General features: G+C 47.9%; 1 protein-coding gene across 21 annotated transcripts in view; it reads right to left on the bottom strand.

The window, feature by feature from the left end:
- Positions 1-20,159, bottom strand: part of ARHGEF10L (Rho guanine nucleotide exchange factor 10 like) — a 153,462-nt gene that overhangs the window by 50,518 nt on the left and 82,785 nt on the right. For all 21 annotated transcript variants that reach the window (XM_083750136.1, XM_083750130.1, XM_083750137.1 and 18 more), the window contains 6 exons: positions 19,988-20,103; positions 16,455-16,582; positions 13,776-13,876; positions 6,653-6,774; positions 2,663-2,749; positions 1,666-1,886 (listed from right to left, as the gene is read on the bottom strand). In XM_083750136.1, the coding sequence (XP_083606262.1) occupies positions 1,666-1,886; positions 2,663-2,749; positions 6,653-6,774; positions 13,776-13,876; positions 16,455-16,582; positions 19,988-20,103 (775 nt within the window). The remainder of the gene's footprint in view (positions 1-1,665; positions 1,887-2,662; positions 2,750-6,652; positions 6,775-13,775; positions 13,877-16,454; positions 16,583-19,987; positions 20,104-20,159) is intronic.

The following is a 20,159-nucleotide window of genomic DNA, read 5'->3' on the forward strand; positions in this document are numbered from 1 at the left end:
CGACCCCTGGTGGGTGATCAGGGAGGTGCAGGAGAAGGCCTTGTGTGTGTTTCACACACACAATCATGTAAGGCGAGAAAACCCCGGCGTTCAAATCTCCAACAGCAAACCTGTTAAGAGTTCTAATCTGTATTGTAATAATGTTATACTTGTAAATCAAATAAAAATTATTTCAAAAGAGAGAGAGAGTTTTAATCTGCTTTTAGTCTATTTGAACCTTTTTGAAAGTCTTAGGTTATTGTTGCAAATTCTTCTTACAGGTAATTTTATCGTTTGGTCCCTTCTGAAAAAACCACACCGGGAGGTTTTTTTTCCAATCAGTATAAGATTTTAACAAAATAAATTAATTTTAAAAATTCAACAAGACAGACTAACGTTAACGATTTTATGGTTTGCTTTTTAAGGGGGGGAGGGAACCAAAGCCCTTTGCGAAAAGCCAAAAATCACTGCCATCACTGCAATTTAAGTTTTTCAGAACAAATGCAATTCATAATCGACTCAAGAATTCTGCCACCCCCCTCAAAAAACACAGCCCAACCCAGCCTAAGCAAACTGCCAACAATTTGCTGTGCCATCAATGCAGCCTGAGTCCCATCACCCTCTCAAGGCCAGTGGTGGGGCAGAAGGCAGGGAGCCCAACAGTAGATGGAGCTAGAGCAAAGGAGAGGCAGAGCCAACTAATGCTCATTTTGTCCCCATCCTCTTCCCTGCTGGCTTTTGCCAGGGGTATCCCTAAGGAGAAAGCTGGCAGGCAAGGTCATACCCTGGTCTGAGTGTAAGTAAGAGGGCAGGGAGGTTGGGGCTGACTGGGGCTAATGGGTAAGGGCCCCACTTGCACTAAGAGACCAGCCAACACTGAGAAACAAAAGAGAAGTTTGTTGGCACAAAAATGGAAGCAAGAAGAACTACCGAGGAAAGAAGAATGGAGGATGAAGTTGATGGACTATGCAGAATTAGATAAATTAACAGGAAGGAGTCGAAACCTGCGGGATCAGAGATTCTTAGAAGACTGGAGTAAATATATGAACTATTTGGAAAGTAATTGTGATGAACAGATTACGCTAGTAGGACTGCAAGAAGTTTTGTAAGGTAGATTATTTGAAATATTGCAAGAAAAACTATGAAGAGATTTATTAGTTAAGGACAATTAAATGCAATATAGAAATTAAGAAATGCATAATAAGTGATAAAGAATGGAAAATCATCAGAGGTGTTGATGGAAGTCTAAAAAGGATTGTATAAGATGAGAAGTTTTGTTGTATGACTGTTGGAACTGATATGTTAAATCAATAAAAATGTATATACAGTGGTACCTCTGGCTACGTACTTAATTCGTTCCGGAGGTCTGTTCTTAACCGGAAGTCTGTTCTTAACCTGAAACTGTTCTTAACCTGAAGCACCACTTTAGCTAATGGGGCCTCCCGCTGCTGCCGCGCGATTTCTGTTCTCATCCTGAAGCAAAGTTCTTAACCCAAGGTACTATTTCTGGGTTAGCGGAATCTGTAACCTGACGCATATGTAACCTGAAGTGTATGTAACCCGAGGTACCACTGTATATAAAAAAAGAGAAACAAAAGAGAAGTCTTCAGGGGCAGAGCCAGCCTGATCGCCTGAAGAAGGCTCCGTTGTGTCTCCCCACCAGAAATCGCACACACGCTTCCTCACCTGCCGTCCTGCAGCCCAAGGCAGATCACCGGCTGTGGCGGCAAGGCCTGGTCAGCAGACGTCTCCAAACCATCGGCTCTCTCCTCTTCGCTCCTCTCGGGAATGTATTCCGAGCACAGGACCTGGGCAGAAACCGGAAAGGACTTCACAGTGCGGGGCGCTGCCCGGTTCAGGGAAAAGATTTCGACTTGGCCGCCAGCCCCCTCCTGCCCTCCGCCGACCTAGAGGAGTCGAGAAGAAGAGGAAGGAAAAAGAAATTCTCTTAAAGAAGTATTCTTGCAATCGTGGAGGGACCTCAAGGTTTATCCAGTCCATGAAGGACCTTTTGAGGTGGTCCACTCCACCATCAAACAGCTCTTGCCACCCCACATTGTTTCCTAATATTTATCCTTTCTTGCCATTTGATTTGAGAGCAGCAGAAAACAAGCTGGCTCCATCTTCCACGTGAAAGCCCTTCAGGAATCTGAAGATGGCTCCCACTTCCTTAGACTGGATTTGTCTGCCCTAAATCTCACTGGCTTTAGTAAAGGTAAAGGGACCCCTGACCATTAGGTTCAGTCATGGCCGACTCTGGGGTTGCAGTGCTCATCTCGCTTTATTGGCCGAGGGAGCCGGCGTACAGCTTCCGGGTCATGTGGCCAGCATGACTAAGCCGCTTCTGGCGAACCAGAGCAGTGCACGGAAACACCGTTTACCTTCCTGCCGGAGTGGTACCTATTTATCTACTTGCACTTTGACGTGCTTTCGAACTGCTAGGTGGGCAGGAGCTTGGACCAAACGACGGGAGCTCACCCCGTCGCAGGGATTTGAACCGCTGACCTTCTGATCGGCAAGTCCTAGGCTCTGTAGTTTAACCCACAGCGCCACCCGCGTCCCTTATTATACCGAATTGTAGTTGCTGCTGCAAGCATCAGATGATGTCCCCACCCCTAAAAAAGCAAGGAGGAGGCTCGTCCCACAGTCAGTGGCAAGCCCTCACTTCGCCACACAAACTCACCCAGAGATAGCCTTGCGGCAGAGACGTGCTAACAGCGGAGAAACCCAGCAAGGAAGAATGGACCGGGCTGTGGACGGCAGCACCAAGCTGAATAGAGGATAAAAAAGGGGGGGAACATTTAGGAACACACAAAGTTGCCTTCTTCCAAGTCAGTTCATGGGACTAGCTAGCTTCGTACAGACTAGACTGGGCCTCTAGTCCAGAGTTTCAGGCCAGAGAGCCTTGGAGATGGGACCATGCAATAATAATATTTTTAATAATAACAACAACAATCAAATAAAGCTGAATGAATAATACTGAACTACATGGTCCAGGGCATAAGGCATCCTATGATTATGTTCTGCTCAGAACTCACAAAGGAAATTCTAAATAATAATAATAATAATAATAATAATAATAATAATAATAATAATAATAATACCGTCCATAATCCATTCTGGAAGTCCATTCAACTTCTGAAATGTTTGAAAACCAAGGCACGGCTTCCGATTGGCTGCAGGAGCTTCACAGGGTAAGTGCCACTACTGAGAAGGCCCTCTGCCTGGTTCCCTGTAACCTCACTTCTCATAGTGAATCTGACCTCAGTGTCTGGGCTGAACAATGGGAGTGGAGATACCGAAGCCATTTAGGGCCGAAGCCATTTAGGGCTTTAAAGGTCAGCACCAACACTTTGAATTGTGCTCAGAAACATACTGCAAGCCAGTGTAGGTCTTTCAGGACCGGTGTTATATGGTCCAGGCGGTCACTCCCAGTCACCAGTCTAGCTGCCACATTCTGGATTAATTGCAGTTTCCAAGTCACCTTCAAAGGTAGCCCCACGCAGAGCGCATTGCAGTAGTCCAAGCGGGAGATAACTAGAGCATGCACCACTCTGACGAGACAGTCTGCAGGCAAGTAGGGTCTCAGCCTGCGTACCAGATGGAGCTGGTAGACAGCCGCTCCGGACACAGACTTAACCTGCACCTATATGGACAGCTATGAGTCCAAAATGACTCCCAGGCTGCGCACCTGGTCCTTCAGGGGCACAGTTACCCCATTCAGGACCAGGGAGTCCTCCACACCAGCCTGTCCCGTCCCCACAAAAACAATACTTCTCTCGTCAGGATTCAACCTCTATCTGTTAGCCGCCAGACTCTTACCATTCAATTTAGACCAGGCACAGGCAAAGTTGGCCCTCCAGATGTTTTGGGACTACAATTCCCATCATCCCTGACCACTGGTCCTGTTAGCTAGGGATCATGGGAGTTGTAGTCCCAAAACATCTGGTGGGCCGAGTTTGCCTACGCCTGGATTAGACTATGAAATAGCTAAGCTTTGCAGCGAGAGCTAAGCTCCGCCATGGGGCGCATGAGTCGATTTCCCCTCAACCTAGAAAAAAGGGGGGTTCCAAAACTTTCCATGTCCCCCCCGAAAAAGAGAGCACAGCTGTCTTTCACCAGAGGTGAAATGCAGGGATCCCTTTGAAACCAAAGGACAAACTTTACACTGTTTTTTTTTTAAAAAAGCCCCCCTAAGCTGTCCCAGATCCTCTAGGGTACAGGAGGAAAGGACATGTTGGAGTCAAAGGAGCTTTGTGGATTAATCATAATATATGTATCCAGACGCCGTGCCTCCCCCCCGCCCCCCCCCCGTTCCAGCTGCTTGCCTTCATCATTTTTTTTTTCCCCGAGCCGGGTGGTTGCATTGAAACCATAGATCATCAAAAGAAGTAAAATCTGAAGCCAGCCTGATGGAATAAAGCTTTGGCAAAGAAAGAGAAGCGTTGCGGGTGGGGGACGACGACTCTTCGCCGTCCCCGGAGGAAATCGCCCCGGCATTTGGTCTAATTAGACAAAACGGCAGCCAGGCCTTCAGGAGAGAGAGAACACACACAAAACCACAAATACACACACAGAGAGAGAAACCGCCACTGACACACACACACAGCTGTTCCCTCTAGAACTGGAGGGGTGGGGTCGAGATGGATGCAGCCAGTGGCCAGGAAACTTCTGCATTCGCCGCTAATTGGATTTTTTCGGGGGGAGGGGGGTGACATTGAGAAGCCCTCTGCAGCGCTAACGATAGGAAGTAGATTTCCTCCAGTTCTTAAAAGTGGAAAGGATTGCTTTACTGGATGCAAGGGTGGTTCGGGAGCAGAGCCCATGTTTTGAACAAAAGCAAGGTCCCAGGTTCAAATCCTGGAGGCAGCATCCGGGGGGAGGACCCGAACCGGCGGGTTCAAACGATGGGAAAGGAGTTCGATTAAACATTAGGAATAATTTTCTGAGAGCAAGAGCTGTTTGATGGTGGGACAGACTCTCTCGGAAGGTGGCGGGATCTCCTTCAGCGCAGGTTTCTAAGCAGATGCTGGGTGGCCCCTTGTCTGGGATTCTTCAGCACTGCAGGGGGTTGGGCTGGATGACCTTTGGGTACCCCTTCGAATTCTACAATTCTCATTCTATCGCCAGGTAGGGCAGAGAGAGAGACACATACACACACCCCAGCCTGGAACTCCGGAAGGGTTCACTCTGAAAGGCGCCGAAGGGAAAGGATTGCTTGACTGGATAGGAAACAGGAAGTTGCCTTCTACAGAGTCAGACCCTTGCTCCATCTAGCTCCATATTGCCTGCACTGACCGGCAGCGATGGCTCTCCAGGGTTTCAGGCAGGGAGCTGTTTCCCAGTCCTGCCTGGAGACGCCGCCAGCGGGGATGGAGCCTGGGGCCTTCTGCATGCCAGGCATGCCTCAAAAGATTCCATCAACGTCGTCTCCGGAAAATTTTACACATCACTTGGGAAGACAGGCGAACTAAAACCAGTGTACTGGAAGAAGCAAAGATCACGAGTGTGGAAGCAATGATTCTTCAACATCAACCTGGTTGGACTGGTCATGTTGTTTGGATGCCTGATTATTGTCTTCCAAAGCAACTGCTCTATTCCCAACTAAAGAATGGAAAGCGTAATTGCTGGTGGTCAACAAAAGAGATTTAAAGACTCTCTCAAGGCAAATCTTTAAAAAAAATTGCTCCCAGTAGTACCGTAGAGACCAGCTACCGGTAAGTTTGTTATTGGTATGAGCTTTTGTGTGCATGCACACTTCTTCAGATACACTGAAACAGAAGTCACCAGACCCTTATATATATATAGTGAGAGGGTGGGGAGGCGTATTACTCAGAAGGGTGGTGGGAATGGGTAATTGGCTGATAGGTGTGGTAAACCAGTTGATGACTGTTAACGACTGCAATTGGTCTTACAGGAAAAAGCAAGGGGTGAGATGGCCCAAAATAGCTTTATCAGACCAGGTCTCTCCATGGTTTTAAGTTTGGTAATAAACAGTAAATTCTTATCTCATTATACATGATGAAGCTATTTTTGTTTCACTCAGCCTTTGATCTAGAACCCTGAGGACTAGAAACTCAACTGTATATTTGGGGCTGGGCGATAACTGGTTTTCAACCAGCTAAGACTTCACGATACACTGATATATCACAATGTCTGAAATAAGGATGGAGCTATGTACAGCAGAGGCATTGGCTGGCTTCATGGTTTCCCCCATATTGTGATTTTTGCATAGGACGCAAACACAAATCATAGAATCATAGAATCATAGAGTTGGAAGAGACCACAAGGGCCATCGTCCAACCCCCTGCCAAATCAACCCCCTGCCAAATCATGATTCGCAACATATTGCCGGGTCCAAAATTATGAAACCAATATTACAATATGCACTTCAGAATGGTTTGGGAGGATATATTGAGATATCTCCCAGCCCTAGTAGCTTAGTGGCTGAGTTCTTGCTCTGCATCCAAAAATCCCCTAGCAGCATCTCTAGCTAGGAGTGGGAACCTTCCTTGCCTGAAATCATGGGCAGCCGCTGGAAGCCGGTGCAGACAGAACTGTGCTTGAATGAACCAGGAGACTAAACCAGTAGAGGGCAGCCATTTAACCCATACTTCTTCTGGCCCATCTTGTCCTTTAGGCTCCATCGGGGCAGGGTGTGGGTCTGTCTTACCTGAAGGTCCAGAGCTCTGGAAGAGAAGGCGGGCATGCGGGAGACCAAAATGGGGCACCAGAAGGGGGCTTTGCACTTCTTGTCCTCTTCTGGGCACAGCCAGCCAGGCTGGTTTTCCTCACCTGCAAGAGAAGAGAGGGAATCTGAGTCACACATCCTTCTGGGCTCAGGAGAAACAGCCACCAGTGAAGCCATCCGTGTGGGAGACAATAAAGGGGTTTGAAATGGATGAGTCTTGGGGTCGCTCACAACTCATCAATCCTACGGTTTGGGAACAAACAGAGGAGATGGTGTAGAGATGTAGGAAGACAGGAAGCTGCCTTATTATCAAGTCAGAACAGCGCTCCATCTAGCCCAGTGCTGTCTTACACTGGCTGGCAGCAGCTCTCCAGGATTTCAGCCAGCAAGCATCTCCCATCCCTACCTGGGATTGAACCTCAGTTTTTCCTTAAAAAAAATAAACCAGGTATATCGTGATGTCTAGCTGGTGATATATCACGATGTTGAAAACCAGATATCACCCAGCCCAGTGTTCAGCTCTACATGGTTCCATCCTTATTTCAGACATATACCACGATATAGTGATATATCACGATATATTGGTACGTCGCGATGTTTGGCTGGTGATATATCATGAAGCTGAAAAACAGCTCCATCCTTATTTCACAAGGATATATCTCTATGTTGAAAACCAAATATCACCCAGCCCTAGTATTTGCCTCTACATAGTTCCATCCTTTTTTCAGACACCGTGGTATTTTGGTACATTGCGATGTTTAGCTGGTGGTATATTGCAATGTTGAAAACCAGGTATCACCCGGCCCTAGCTGGCAGGGACAGTGGGCTCACAAAATGTGGGCAGATTTTACGTATGTGATCACGGTTTCAAACGGGGTGCTGAAAAATAAATACATTTTTTAAAAGGGTGTGAGAGAGCCTTGCCTATAGGGCTCTGGAGCAGGGGTCAGCAAACTTTTTCAGCAGGGGGCTGGTCCACTGTCCCTCAGACCTTGTGGGGGGCCAGACTATATTTCGAAGGGGGGGGGAATGAACAAATTCCTATGCCCCACAAATAAGCCAGCGATGCATTTTAAATAAAAGCACACATTCTTCTGATGTAAAAACACCAGGCAAGTCCCACAAATAACCCAGAGATGCATTTGAAATACCGTGGTACCTCAGGTTAAGTACTTAATTCATTCCGGAGGTCCATTCTTAACCTGAAACTGTTCTTAACCTGAAGCACTGCTTTAGCTAATGGGGCCTCCTGCTGCTGCCGCCGTGCCGCCGGAGTACGATTTCTGTTCTCATCCTGAAGCAAAGTTCTTAACCCGAGGTAATTTTTCTCGGTTAGGGGAGTCTGTAACCTGAAGCGTATGCAACCTGAAGCGTATGTAACCTGAGGTACCATTGTAAAAGGACACATTCTACTCATGTAAAAACACGCTGATTTCCGGACCATTCGCAGGCCAGATTTAGAAGGCAATTGGGCCAGATCCGCCGCCCCCCCCCCCCGGGCCTTAGCTTCTCTACCCATGCTCTGGAGACTTGCAGGAGTTTCCCAGGACCATTCTGTAACCCACACAAGAGCATCCCAGAGTCCAGCAAGCAAGACAGAGGGCAAGCTCTACTCATTGTGCCAACTTTGGACAGCGAGGGATTGTCGCACAGAAGGTGGAATCAGGGGCCATTCTGAGTGGTTCTCAACCTGCGGGTCCCTAGATGTTGTTGGACTACAACTCCCATCATCCCTGAGCTCTGGCCTTGGTAGCTAGGGGTGATGGGAGTTGTAGTTCAACAACATCTGGGGCCCCACAGGTGGTTTTGTCTCTCCACAGGATCCCCCGGAATGTCCTACTTTACAACAAATCTGTACCCCAAAGCACAATGTTGGGGTTTTTTGGCGGGGGCAGGGAGGATAGATGCCAAATTAAAGGTCTGAAGTCTCCTTGTGGGGACACCTTTGTTTGCACGCTGAAAACCTGCAGAGGTCCTTCCCCCCCTGCAGAGGTTGGAAGGTCATCTGTCATGGATGCTTTAGTGGAGATTCCTACATTGCAAGAGGTTGGGATAGATGACTCTTGAGGTCCCTTTGAACTCTACAATTCTAGGCAAATTCTATTTACAAGGCAAATAGAAGGGGAAGAAATGGAGGCAGTGAGAGATTTTACTTTCTTGGGCTCCATGATCACTGCATATGGTGACAGCAGTCACAAAATTAAAAGACGTCTGCTTCTTGGGAGAAAAGCAATGACAAACCTAGACAGAATCTTAAAAAGCAGAGATATCACCTTGCTGACAAAGGTCCGTATAGTTAAAGCTGGACCATAAAGAAGGCTGGTCGCTGAAGAATTGATGCTTTTGAATTATGGTGCTGGAGGAGACTCTTGAGAGTCCCATGGACTGCAAGAAGATCAAACCTCTCCATTCTGAAGGAAATCAGCCCTGAGTGCTCACTGGAAGGACAGATCGTGAAGCTGAGGCTCCAATACTTTGACCACCTCATGAGAAGAGAAGACTCCCTGGAAAAGACCCTGATGTTGGGAAAGATGGAGGGCACAAGGAGAAGGGGATGACAGAGGACGAAATGGTTGGACAGTGTTCTCGAAGCTACCAGCATGAGTTTGACCAAACTGCGGGAGGCAGTGGAAGACAGGAGTGCCTGGCGGGCTCTGGTCCATGGGGTCACAAAAAGTCAGACATGACTAAACAACAACAAAAGGCAGCACTTTCTGCATTACCCTCAGCAGCTATGGGGGAAAGAAAAGCAGCAGCAAGAAAATAAAATCAACGCTCCTCCACGTTTAAAAAAGAAACACACACACACACACACACAATCTTATTTTTAAGTGGAGACTGCAGTCATTTTCCCCCAGGCGCTTCAGATTAAAATAGGCCAACAAACTGCTTTTATATATATATAAAACCAAGGAAATCAAATCATCACTGCCTGCGGGAAGACGGGAATTCAAATAAGCTTTTCAAATGAATTTCTCTCTCTTTGCCGCCCCCCCCCCCAGCCAAACCTTTCTCTCTTCCATTTAAAAATAAGGCAAGGGGGAGAGAGACTTTCTTGCTGCAGCAGTTTTGCTCGAGTTCAATAGGGAACGGTGATAAGAGCATCCTGAGGGAGATCGGAGGAAGCTGGAACGCAAAAGGAGACTTTTGAGGGCGCCCGAAACTCTTCGCTGCTCTTTTTCCTCCAGTTAATGAGGAGATTAAAGGGCAGGAGGTGCTCAGAGCGGCTGCTCGGAAGGACGACCTTGCAATGTCACTCATCTTTGGGTTGGGGTTATTTTTCCTATTTCCTTCTGTAATGGGACCTGCTCCATGTCAGGCACTTAAGAGATGTCACCCATCTCTGTTTAGGGAAGTTTTTAATGACTGATTTATTAATGTTCTGTTGGAAGCCGCCCAGATAGGCAGGGTAGAAATAAATTATTATTATTACTTATTATTATTATTATATACAGGACCGCGTCTCCTGGTATGCCCTGCGGAGGACCTTAAGGTCCACAAATGACAATATTTTGGAGGTCCCAAGTCGCAAGGTGGTTAGATTGGTCTCAACTAGGGCCAGGGCCTTCTCAGCACTGGCCCCGCCTTGGTGGAACGCTCTGTCACAAGAGACTAGGGCCCTGTGGGACTTGACATCTTTCTGCAGGGCCCGCAAGACAGAGCTGTTCCACCTGGCCTTTGGTTTGGACTCAGTCTGACCCTTATGTTTTCCCTCCCCTTATGGTTTCGATCTATGGGCTACTTTTAAAATGAGATTGCATTTTAACCTGTATTTTAAATTGGCTTTTTTTTCTTTTCCTATTATGTTTTTATTGTAATTTTACTGGTGTTAGCCACCCTGTGCCTGGCCCTGGCTGGGGAGGGCAGGGTATTATTATTAATAATAATAATAATAATAATAATAATAATAATAATAATAATAAATAATAATAATCTTTTCAACAAGCCAGCATGAGCTTGCTTTCCACCACCAGCACCTTGGCAGGAAAAAGCGACTGGCTGACCAATTCTCGCCAATCGCCTGCCACTCCCCAAAAACGGTTGTCTGCAATTAATGTGAAAACTCAAACCCAGGATCAGCCCAATGGCCCCTCTAGTCCAGCATCCTGTTCTCACAGCGGGAACCCAGATGCCACTCTCCTCTCTGGTAGCATCGCTGCCTCCATCTACGGATCAGGCCAGCAGCTCATCCAGCTCAGTCTCCTGTTCTCACAGTGGCCGCAGGAATCCTGGTGGCACTGTGGTGTAAACCAGCAAAAAGAGCAGAGGGAAAATTTATATACAAATCCCATATAATGGGATTCCACCAGGCTGGGGCCAGAGCTGAAAAGGCCCTGGCTCTAGTTGAGACCAATCTAACCACCTTGCGACTTGGGACCTCCAAAGTGTTGTCATTTGTGGATCTCCACAGGGCATACCAGGAGAGGCAGTCCCGTAGGTACGTGGGTCCTAGGCCGCATAGGGCTTTAAAGGTCAAAACCAGCACCTTAAACCTGATCCTGTACTCCACCGGGAGCCAGTGCAGCTGGAAAAGCACTGGGTGAATATGCTCCCATGGCAGAGACCCCGTGAGGAGCCTCGCTGCAGCATTCTGCACCCGCTGGAGTTTCTGGGTCAGCTTCAAGGGCAGCCCTGAGTAGAGCGAATTACAGTAATCAAGCCTGGAGGTGACCATCGCATGGATCACTGTGGCCAAATCAGGGCGAGAAAGGTAAGGGACCAACTGCTTAATACGGCAACTGCTTAAGGGACCAACTGCTTAAGACCAATAGATGGGAAATATTATCAGGTTAGAAGGAGAAAAACGTCCCAGTCACTTGAGTGCCTGTCTTTCCTTCCTGAAAATTTAGATTATACTCCTGACGTTCACGGGGGACGAAAACAGTATAATTTATTTTCTCCTTCGCCGGGAAACTCTGGGAGTGGCGGCTGGGATCTTTAATTACAGAAAAATCAAAAACACAATGCGAAAGGCAGCTAATTAGATGCGGGAAGGGGAACCTCATAACAAACTCCCAAAAGATTGACACACACCTGAAATTTATGAATATATGAAAACAGCCAGGTGCTGTTTCTTTTTTTCGGGGGGTACACAGGCAAAAAAAGGGTAGACAGACTAAATAACCATAGAACTGCAGAGTTCCAAGAGGCCCCAAGGGTCATCTAGCCCAACCCACTTTAACGCAGAAATCAAATCTTTTCTTCTCACAAAGCGTGGAACAAGATTGCCTATCCCCACTGTAAGACAGTGGTTGTACTGGAGCATGGTGAATTGAAGATCAAATGAGGCCTTTTTAGTGGTGGCCCCACACACTTACAGAACTCACTTCCGCAGGGAATCAGACTGTCCCCAAATACTTCTTTCTGTTTCTCTGGAGCTCAGAGGTGACTGGTCCATTTCGGACAAGCGGGGCATCACCCCACCAGACCGACTTTGCTCTCAGCCAGCCTCCATCTGCCTGCCTTCTGATAACAACAGTGTGGTGTAGTGGTTAGAGTTCTGGACTAGGGTCTGGGAAAGTCCAGGGTTTGTACCCCCATTAAACCATAAAACTCGCTGGATGGCCTCGCAGCCTAACCTACCTCACAGGGTTGTTGGGGGGGACTAAATGACGGGAGGGAGAGTTATGTACACTGCTCTGATCTCCTTGAAGGAAAGGGGGTTAGAAATGCAATCAACAAACCAACAACCAAACAGTCCCATGGGGGGGGGGGGGTCAGCGCTGCTTCTCATTGGCTCTGGCTCAGCCAATCACCGTCTCCACCCACTTTTTGGTCTTTCTGCCTTCATCCCCACTAGTCCCCAGTGGGTACCAGCGGCCACCTCCACATCCATAAATGGCTATTAAGACATGATGCTCAGAGGCAATCTACCTTTGGATAGTGAGTCACCAAATGACAGGGCCATAGCTGTTGACTTACAGATTTGAAAATAAGGGACCAGCAGCCTCAAAAATAAGGGACCAGCAGCCAAAATAAGGGATTTTAGGCAACCAGCACCCAAACAAAGCCTCAAGCAGTGGTTCCCATGATGTGACCAGCATGAAGTGGGGGCTGGCCAGCTCCCCTCATTCCCCCGCAAGCTTTCCTTTCGCCATGCCCTCCGCTTCTCGCTTCTTCCCCGCTCGCTCATCTCTCCCCACCACACTTCCTAGGGAGGGAGAGAGGAAGGGGACGGTCTCTCCAGCTCCGCCGCTGAGCCGAGGACAGCTTGCACGGCTGCGTTAGATGGGAGGGAGGAGAAGGGGGAGTGGGGGGCTGAGATTGCAACCCCCCCTGCACACTCAGGGCGGGCTTGGTTTGTTCCTGTTGCTGAGAGGAGAGAGGAGGTGGAGGGGGGGATTCTCACTGAGCCGCCGCCGTTACCTGATGGGAAGGGACTCGAGGATCCTGGAAACTGGCGGGGTGATGTGTTTGGGCCGGGGGGCAGCGGGGGCGGCAGCACTTTTGCTGCTGCCTCCGCCTCTGTTGCCGCTGGAGAAAGGAGGCGGAGACAACGAAGAGGAAGAGGAGGAAGACAAGGGGGCTTGGGCCAGGGGGAGACTGTTGCCTGGGGGGTCTGGCCTTGGGGGGGGGGAGAGAGCAGCGCGCGGCTGCGGGGTATAGTTGTTGCTGCCACCGCTGGCGAAGAGAAAGGTTGGAGAGGCCGAGTTGGACTCAGGGAGGGAGGGAGAGGACCTACTTCCTTTGAAACCCGGGAAATTTATGGGACATCATCAATAAGGGACCGCAGCGGGACACGGCACTGGGATAAGGGAGTTTCCCGCCAAATAAGGGACGGTTGACAACTATGAACAGGGCTTTCACAATCTCCTTGTGAGCTTCCTAGGGGCGTTTGTGGATGCTGGCCTTGCTATAATAAAAAAAAACTTTTATCTGACCCTAAAAGGCAGCCCACGATCCATGGAAAAAAATCAACCAACCAACAAGAAGATGTCAAATCTCTCACATTCCCTTGCTAAGCAAAGGTTTACTCAAAACATTTGTTTCTTCCCCCCTTAAAAACATCCTAAGGTAGAGTCCTGTGTAACCTTGAAGCCTGCATAGCACGTTATCAAAATATCGGCTGATCTGGTGAATATTTTTTTAAAAGGAAGTTACTCACGCAGAGCAATTTTGGCCAAATGCAAGCGGTTGACCCAGGAGATTTTGCTGAGGGGGTTGGGGGTGATGAAGACTACCATGACATTGACAGGGCGCCCAGACCTGAGGTGGGAAAGAGTCCAGAAAGGGAAAGAAAAAAAGGATTAGAGAGAATGTATTTTGTCTATCCATTACTTTATACCACACAGTAACATATTTCTTATATATATTTTTTTTTTACCTCCCTACAAATTTATATCTATACAATACAGGAATCAGCCTAATTCTGCCAATAGACAAAGTACAGTGAGATTACCGTATTTTTCGCTCTATAACACGCACCTGACCATAACACGCACATAGTTTTTAGAGGAGGAAAACAAGAAAACAATATTCTAAACGAAACAGTGGATATATGATTTTTGTGGTTCATGCTGTGGCCACAGACATGTGATCTGACGGTGAGTTTGGGGTAGCCCAATGCAAAAATCCTGAGGATCCATGTGGATCCATGCTTTGTAACCACGTTTTTGCGCCATTGCGGCCCCATGAAACAGTGGGTGCGTGTGTTTTTTGGTGCAGGCTGTAGCCATGGATATGCTATGTGATCTGATGGTGAATTTGGGGTGACCTAGTGCAAAAATCCTGAGGATCCATGTGGATCCGTGCTTTGTAACCACGTTTTAAGTGGGGAGGGAAGGAAAAGAACTCAAGGGACAAGGAGCACGCGTGGGGGGTGTGGAGAAGGATGCTGCTGATAATGCAGGAGAGGCTCCTCTCTGGCTTTGCTCCTTTAGAACAAGCAGGCTCTGCGTCTCTCCCTCCTCCCCGGCAAGGAAACCATGATAGTAACCACTCTGAGACAAATCAAGAAAAATTGCGACCAACACTCTCCCCCAACAAGCGCAGTGAGGTCAAAACACACACACACGCAGAGAGGGAACTGGCCCTAAAGTCGCAGGGCGCTGGGGGAGTGAACGGGAAGCAAGAGAAGGAGAAGGAGCCCTCACACACACAGAGTGTCAATTCTAAAGTCGGAGGGACAGCGCAGGGAGAGTGAACGGGAAGCAGGAGGAGGAGAAGGAGCCCTCTCTCACACACACAGACACACAGTGTCAATTCTAAAGTCGGAGGGAGAGCGCAGGGGCGCAGGGAGAGCGAAGGGGAAGCAGGAGGAGGAGAACGATAGCTCAAGCACACACACACAGACACACAATTCTAAAGTCGGAGGGAGAGCCAGGGAGAGCGAAGGGGAAGCAGGAGGAGGAGAATGATAGCTCAAGCACACACACACACACACAGCCCCTACAGTGGCTAATCCAAAATCGGACAGCAAAAAACTGCAGGCAGGGACAGAGAGTACGGGGTTGTTTTAAAGCAGCCAATCCCGCTCCGCTTCTCTCCCTCCTCCCGGCTAGGCTGGCTGAAAAGCTTCGCTGCTACTTAGCAGATCAGTGGGGAGGAGAGAGGAACATAGAGGACAGGGTTGTTTTAAAGCAGCCAAGCCCGCTCTACTTCTCTCCCTCCTCCCCAGCTCGGCTCGCTGACAGGAGCCGCTTACACCTGCTTTGCTGTTTCAAAGCAAGCCACGGACTGCTCACAACTGCAGCAGATTCCCCCGCCATCTGTAGGCATTCGCTCCATAACACGCACAGACATTTCCCCTTACTTTCTAGGAGGAAAAATCTGCGTGTTATGGAGCGAAATTTACGGTAATTGGAAGTCAGTTTTAAATTTCTTTTCTATAAATGTTATAATTTAGTTCAACACCAGGAGTATATATGATGATAATTATATTAACCTTCTTATATCTTATAGTGTGGTAGTTTGTTTGGTTTTTCTGTTATTTGTATGTTTGTTTACTTGTATGTATGTCTGTTTTTCATAAATGTATTTATTTTAAATTAATAAAGATATATATATATATATAAAATAGAGAGCATGTATTTGCTGGAGACAACCAATTCCTCCTTTGCCTGTTAAGTCTGGATGTAGAAAAGGGAAGTGTTGTTGGACTCCAATAACATCTAGAGCAGTGTTTCCCAACCTTTGGTCTCCAGCTGTTTTCAGACTACAATTCCCATCATCCCTGACCATTGATCTTGCTAGCTAGGGATCATGGGAGTTGTAGTCCAAAAACAGGTTGGGAAACACTGAGAGGGCATCCAGCTTGATGAAGAATCCTGTGTAACTCAAAAGTCGGCATAGCACTTTGTGTTTTAAAGTGGGCTAATGGAGTTGGAAGGGACGCAGGTGGCGCTGTGGGTTAAACCACAGAGCCTAGGACTTGCCGATCAGAAGGTCGGTGGTTCGAATCCCTGTGACGGGGTAAGCTCCCATTGCTCGGTCCCTGCTCCTGCCAACCGAGCAGTTCGAAAGCACCTCAAAGTGCAAGTAGATAAATAGGTACCGCTCCGGCGGGAAGGTAAACGGCGTTTCCATGCACTGCTCTGGTTCGCCAGGAGCGGCTTAGTCATCTTGGCCACATGATCCGGAAGCTGTACACCAGCTCCCTCAGCCAATAAAGCGAGATGAGCACCACAACCCCAGGGTCGGCCACGACTGGACCTAATGGTCAGGGGTCCCTTTACCTTTAATGGAGTTGGAGTCAAAGGCTTTAGAGTGCACCATCAGCCACAACCAGTGCCTGGGGCATTTTAATTAAAAAGGCAAATAAATAGCTGAAGGTCGAATAACCTACTTGTCTGGCTTCCCTGGGAGTAGGAGACGGAGGCGGCACTTGTTTGCAGAATGGATCTCTTCCTCTTTCACCCGCATCAGCCTCTGCAGAGCTAAGCACCAGTCCTGAGCGACGGTCATGTTCAGATTCTAGGAACCAGAGAGGGGGAAATTAAAGAAAAGAGGAGGGGCAGTCACACAACCACATGTGTGATGGTTATATGTGGTTGCTCGTGCGTAAGTTGCTGCCACTCCTGGCTAGGTTGCCTGGTTAAACCTTTCCTGGCTGGACAGCCCTTCACTTCGTCGCTGTTCAGTCGCTAGCAGAATCCGTCTGTGGGTGTTTCTTGAACCTCTTCCAGCAAAGAAGCTCTTTGACGCCAAGTCGCTGCCTACTTTCCCTGCGCGGAAGTCTTCTGCGCAGGGTGGGTGTGGGTAGCGGAGGACCTGTGCTCTCCTCGCTGCTCTCCTGCGAAGAGTCCTGGAGCCTCCTCTCTGCTTCTCCCATCGGCACCCCCCTCTATCCCTGGTGTAGCGCTGATTATCTTCCCCAGCCGGAGACCCGCCTCTCTCCTTACTTGGCCCCTCTCCAACATCGCTGTGGACCCTCGCCTCCTCCGCTAGTTGCGATGGCAGTTCCCTGACAACATGGAATCCTAGAATTGGAGGGGACCCCCATAGGTCATCCATTCCAACCCCCCTGCAAAGCAGGAATTGCAACGAATTAATCCCAGACTAGTGGCCATCCAACCTCTGCTTAAAAACCTGCCTTCTGAGGAAGTCCATTCCACTGTTGTTGTTGTTGTTGTTGTTTAGTCGTTTAGTCGTGTCCGACTCTTCGTGACCCCATGGACCAGAGCACGCCAGGCACTTCTGTCTTTCACTGCCTCCCGCAGTTTGGTCAAACTCAACCATCTCGTCCTCTGTTGTCCCCTTCTCCTTGTGCCCTCAATCTTTCCCAACATCAGGGTCTTTTCCAGGGAGTCTTCTCTTCTCATGAGGTGGCCAAAGTATTGGAGCCTCAGCTTCAGGATCTGTCCTTCCAGTGAGCACTCAGGGCTGGTTTCCTTCATAATGGATAGGTTTGATCTTCTTGCAGTCCATGGGACTCTCAAGAGTCTCCTCCAGCACCAGAATTCAAAAGCATCAATTCTTCGGCGATCAGCCTTCTTTATGGTCCAGCTCTCACTTCCACACATCACTACTGGGAAAACCATAGCTTTAACCATACAGACCTTTGTTGGAAAGGTGATGTCTCTGCTTTTTAAGATGCTGTCTAGGTTTGTCATTGCTTTTCTCCCAAGAAGCAGGCGTCTTTTAATTTTGTGGCTGCTGTCACCATGTAAATAATTGGGCTGCAGTGATCATGGAGTGATCATGGAGCCCAAGAAAGTAAAATCTCTCACTGCCTCCATTTCTTCCCCTTCTGTTTGCCAGGAGGTGATGGGACCAGTGGCTATGACCTTAGTTTTTTTGATGTTGAGCTTCAGACCATATTTTGCACATTCATATTCCACTGTTAAACAGGTCTTAAACTCGGAATTGTTTTGCTAAGGTTCAGTTAGAATCTCCTTGCTTGGAACTTGAAGGCACTGGGTTCAGAATCTCCCCTCTTGAGCAGCAGAAAACACGCTTGCTCCATCTTCCATGTGACAGCCCTTCAGATAGTTAAAGGTGGCTATCACATCACCTCTCACTCTCCTTCTTTGCAGGCTAAACATACCCAACTCCCTCCCTTCAGATGTCAAGGAAATAAACAACTCTCTGACTTTTAGAAGACACCTGAAGGCAACCCTGTACAGTCAAACCTTAGTTGTCGAACGTAATCTGTTCCAGAAGACCATTTGACTTCCGAAACGTTCGACAACAGAGGTGCAGCTTCTGATTGGTTGCAAGAGCTTCTAGCACTCAAGCAGAAGCTGCGTCTTGATGTTCAGGTTCTGAAAAATGTTTGAAAACCAGAGCATTTACTTGCAGGTCTTTGGTGTTTGGGGGTCGAACCTTTCGAAAATGGAGCCATTTGAGAACTGAGGTTTGACTGTATAGGGAAGTTTTTAATGTTTGATGTTTCTTGTGTTTTTAATATTCTGTTGGGAGCTGCCCAGCATGGCCGGGGCAATCCAGTCAGATGGGCGGCATATCAACAATAAAATTATTTTTTATCATCATCATCAATATTGTGCATTGTTGTCGTTTAATCCTAATGCTGTGTTTTAATTGTCGTAACCTGCCCTGGGACCTTAGGTTGAAGGGTTATTAACATATTGTAGTAATAATAATACTGCAATAATAATAATGGTGTTTTTTTTAGCTGGAGCTCACCAAAACTCAGTTGTGGCATTGCCACACTAAGAGAACAAGGGATAATAATAATATTAATAATATGTAGCATTAGACTGTTTTGCCTCTTTTCATTTGATAAATGTTCTCTGACATTGGGGAGGTGGTAATTCTGTATTGATTTGCAATGGATGTTTGTATGTGATGCCAATAAATGGTTTGATGATGATAAAATATTAATAATAAATATTATTATTCCGGATGAGGAACAATTGAGGGAACTGGGGATGTTTAGCCTGGAACAGAGGAGACTGAGAGGAGATATGAGAGCCTTCTTCAAAGATCTCAAGGGCTGCCCCGTGGAAGATGGAACAAGCTTGTTCTCTCCTGCTCTGGAGGGTAGGACTCAAACCCATGGATTCAAACGACCAGAAAGGAGATTCTGACTAAACATCAGGAAGAACTTTCTGGAAGTGAGAGCCATTTGACAGTGGATAGCTCAGTTGGTTAAGGTCCATATAGTCAAAGCTATGGTTTTCCCAGTAGTAATGTATGGAAGTGAGAGCTGGACCATAAAGAAGGCTGATTGCCGAAGAATTGATGCTTTCGAATTATGGTGCTGGAGGAGACTCTTGAGAGTCCCATGGACTGCAAGAAGATCAAACCTATCCATTCTGAAGGAAACCAGCCCTGAGTGCTCACTGGAAGGACAGATCCTGAAGCTGAGGCTCCAATACTTTGGCCACCTCATGAGAAGAGAAGACTCCCTGGAAAAGACCCTGATGTTGGGAAAGATTGAGGGCACAAGGAGAAGGGGACGGCAGAGGACAAGATGGTTGGGCAGTGTTCTCGAAGCTACGAATATGAGTCTGACCAAACTGCGGGAGGCTGTGGAAGACAGGAGTGCCTGGCGTGCTCTGGTCCAGGGGGTCACGAAGAGTCGGACACGACTAAACGACTAAACAACAACAACAACAACCTCAGTTGGTTAGAGCATGGTGCTGATCACGCCAAGGTTGCAGGTTCGATTCCTCGTATGGGACAGCTGCATATTCCTGCATTGCAGGGGGTTGGTCTAGACGACCGCCAGGGTCCCTTCCAACTCTACAATTCTATGATTTGTGACATCAGGTGACACCTGTCAAATGCAGCCTGCGATGGGTGGGAAAGATAAGGAATGAGACCACCGACTAGATCCTTAGGCTGATCCCTGGCCTTCAGCCTGATACTCCCGTGGAAATCTTTTGTTTTAAAACAAACCCTCACAGGGCTCACCTGGTATGTACCATGGAGAGTGCTGATGAGCAGAGTGATCTGTTCCACCACTGCCAGGTCTTTCTGGAGATCTTGTAGCTCCTGAAACAGGCGAGGAGGACCCAGGTACACTTTATCTGGTGGTAAGAAGGGACAGGGAGAAACCACGATGACAAGCACAAATGACACAATG

The sequence above is a fragment of the Podarcis gaigeae genome (genome assembly GCF_964106915.1).
Source record: "Podarcis gaigeae genome assembly, chromosome: 8".
Classification (NCBI taxonomy): domain Eukaryota; kingdom Metazoa; phylum Chordata; class Lepidosauria; order Squamata; family Lacertidae; genus Podarcis; species Podarcis gaigeae.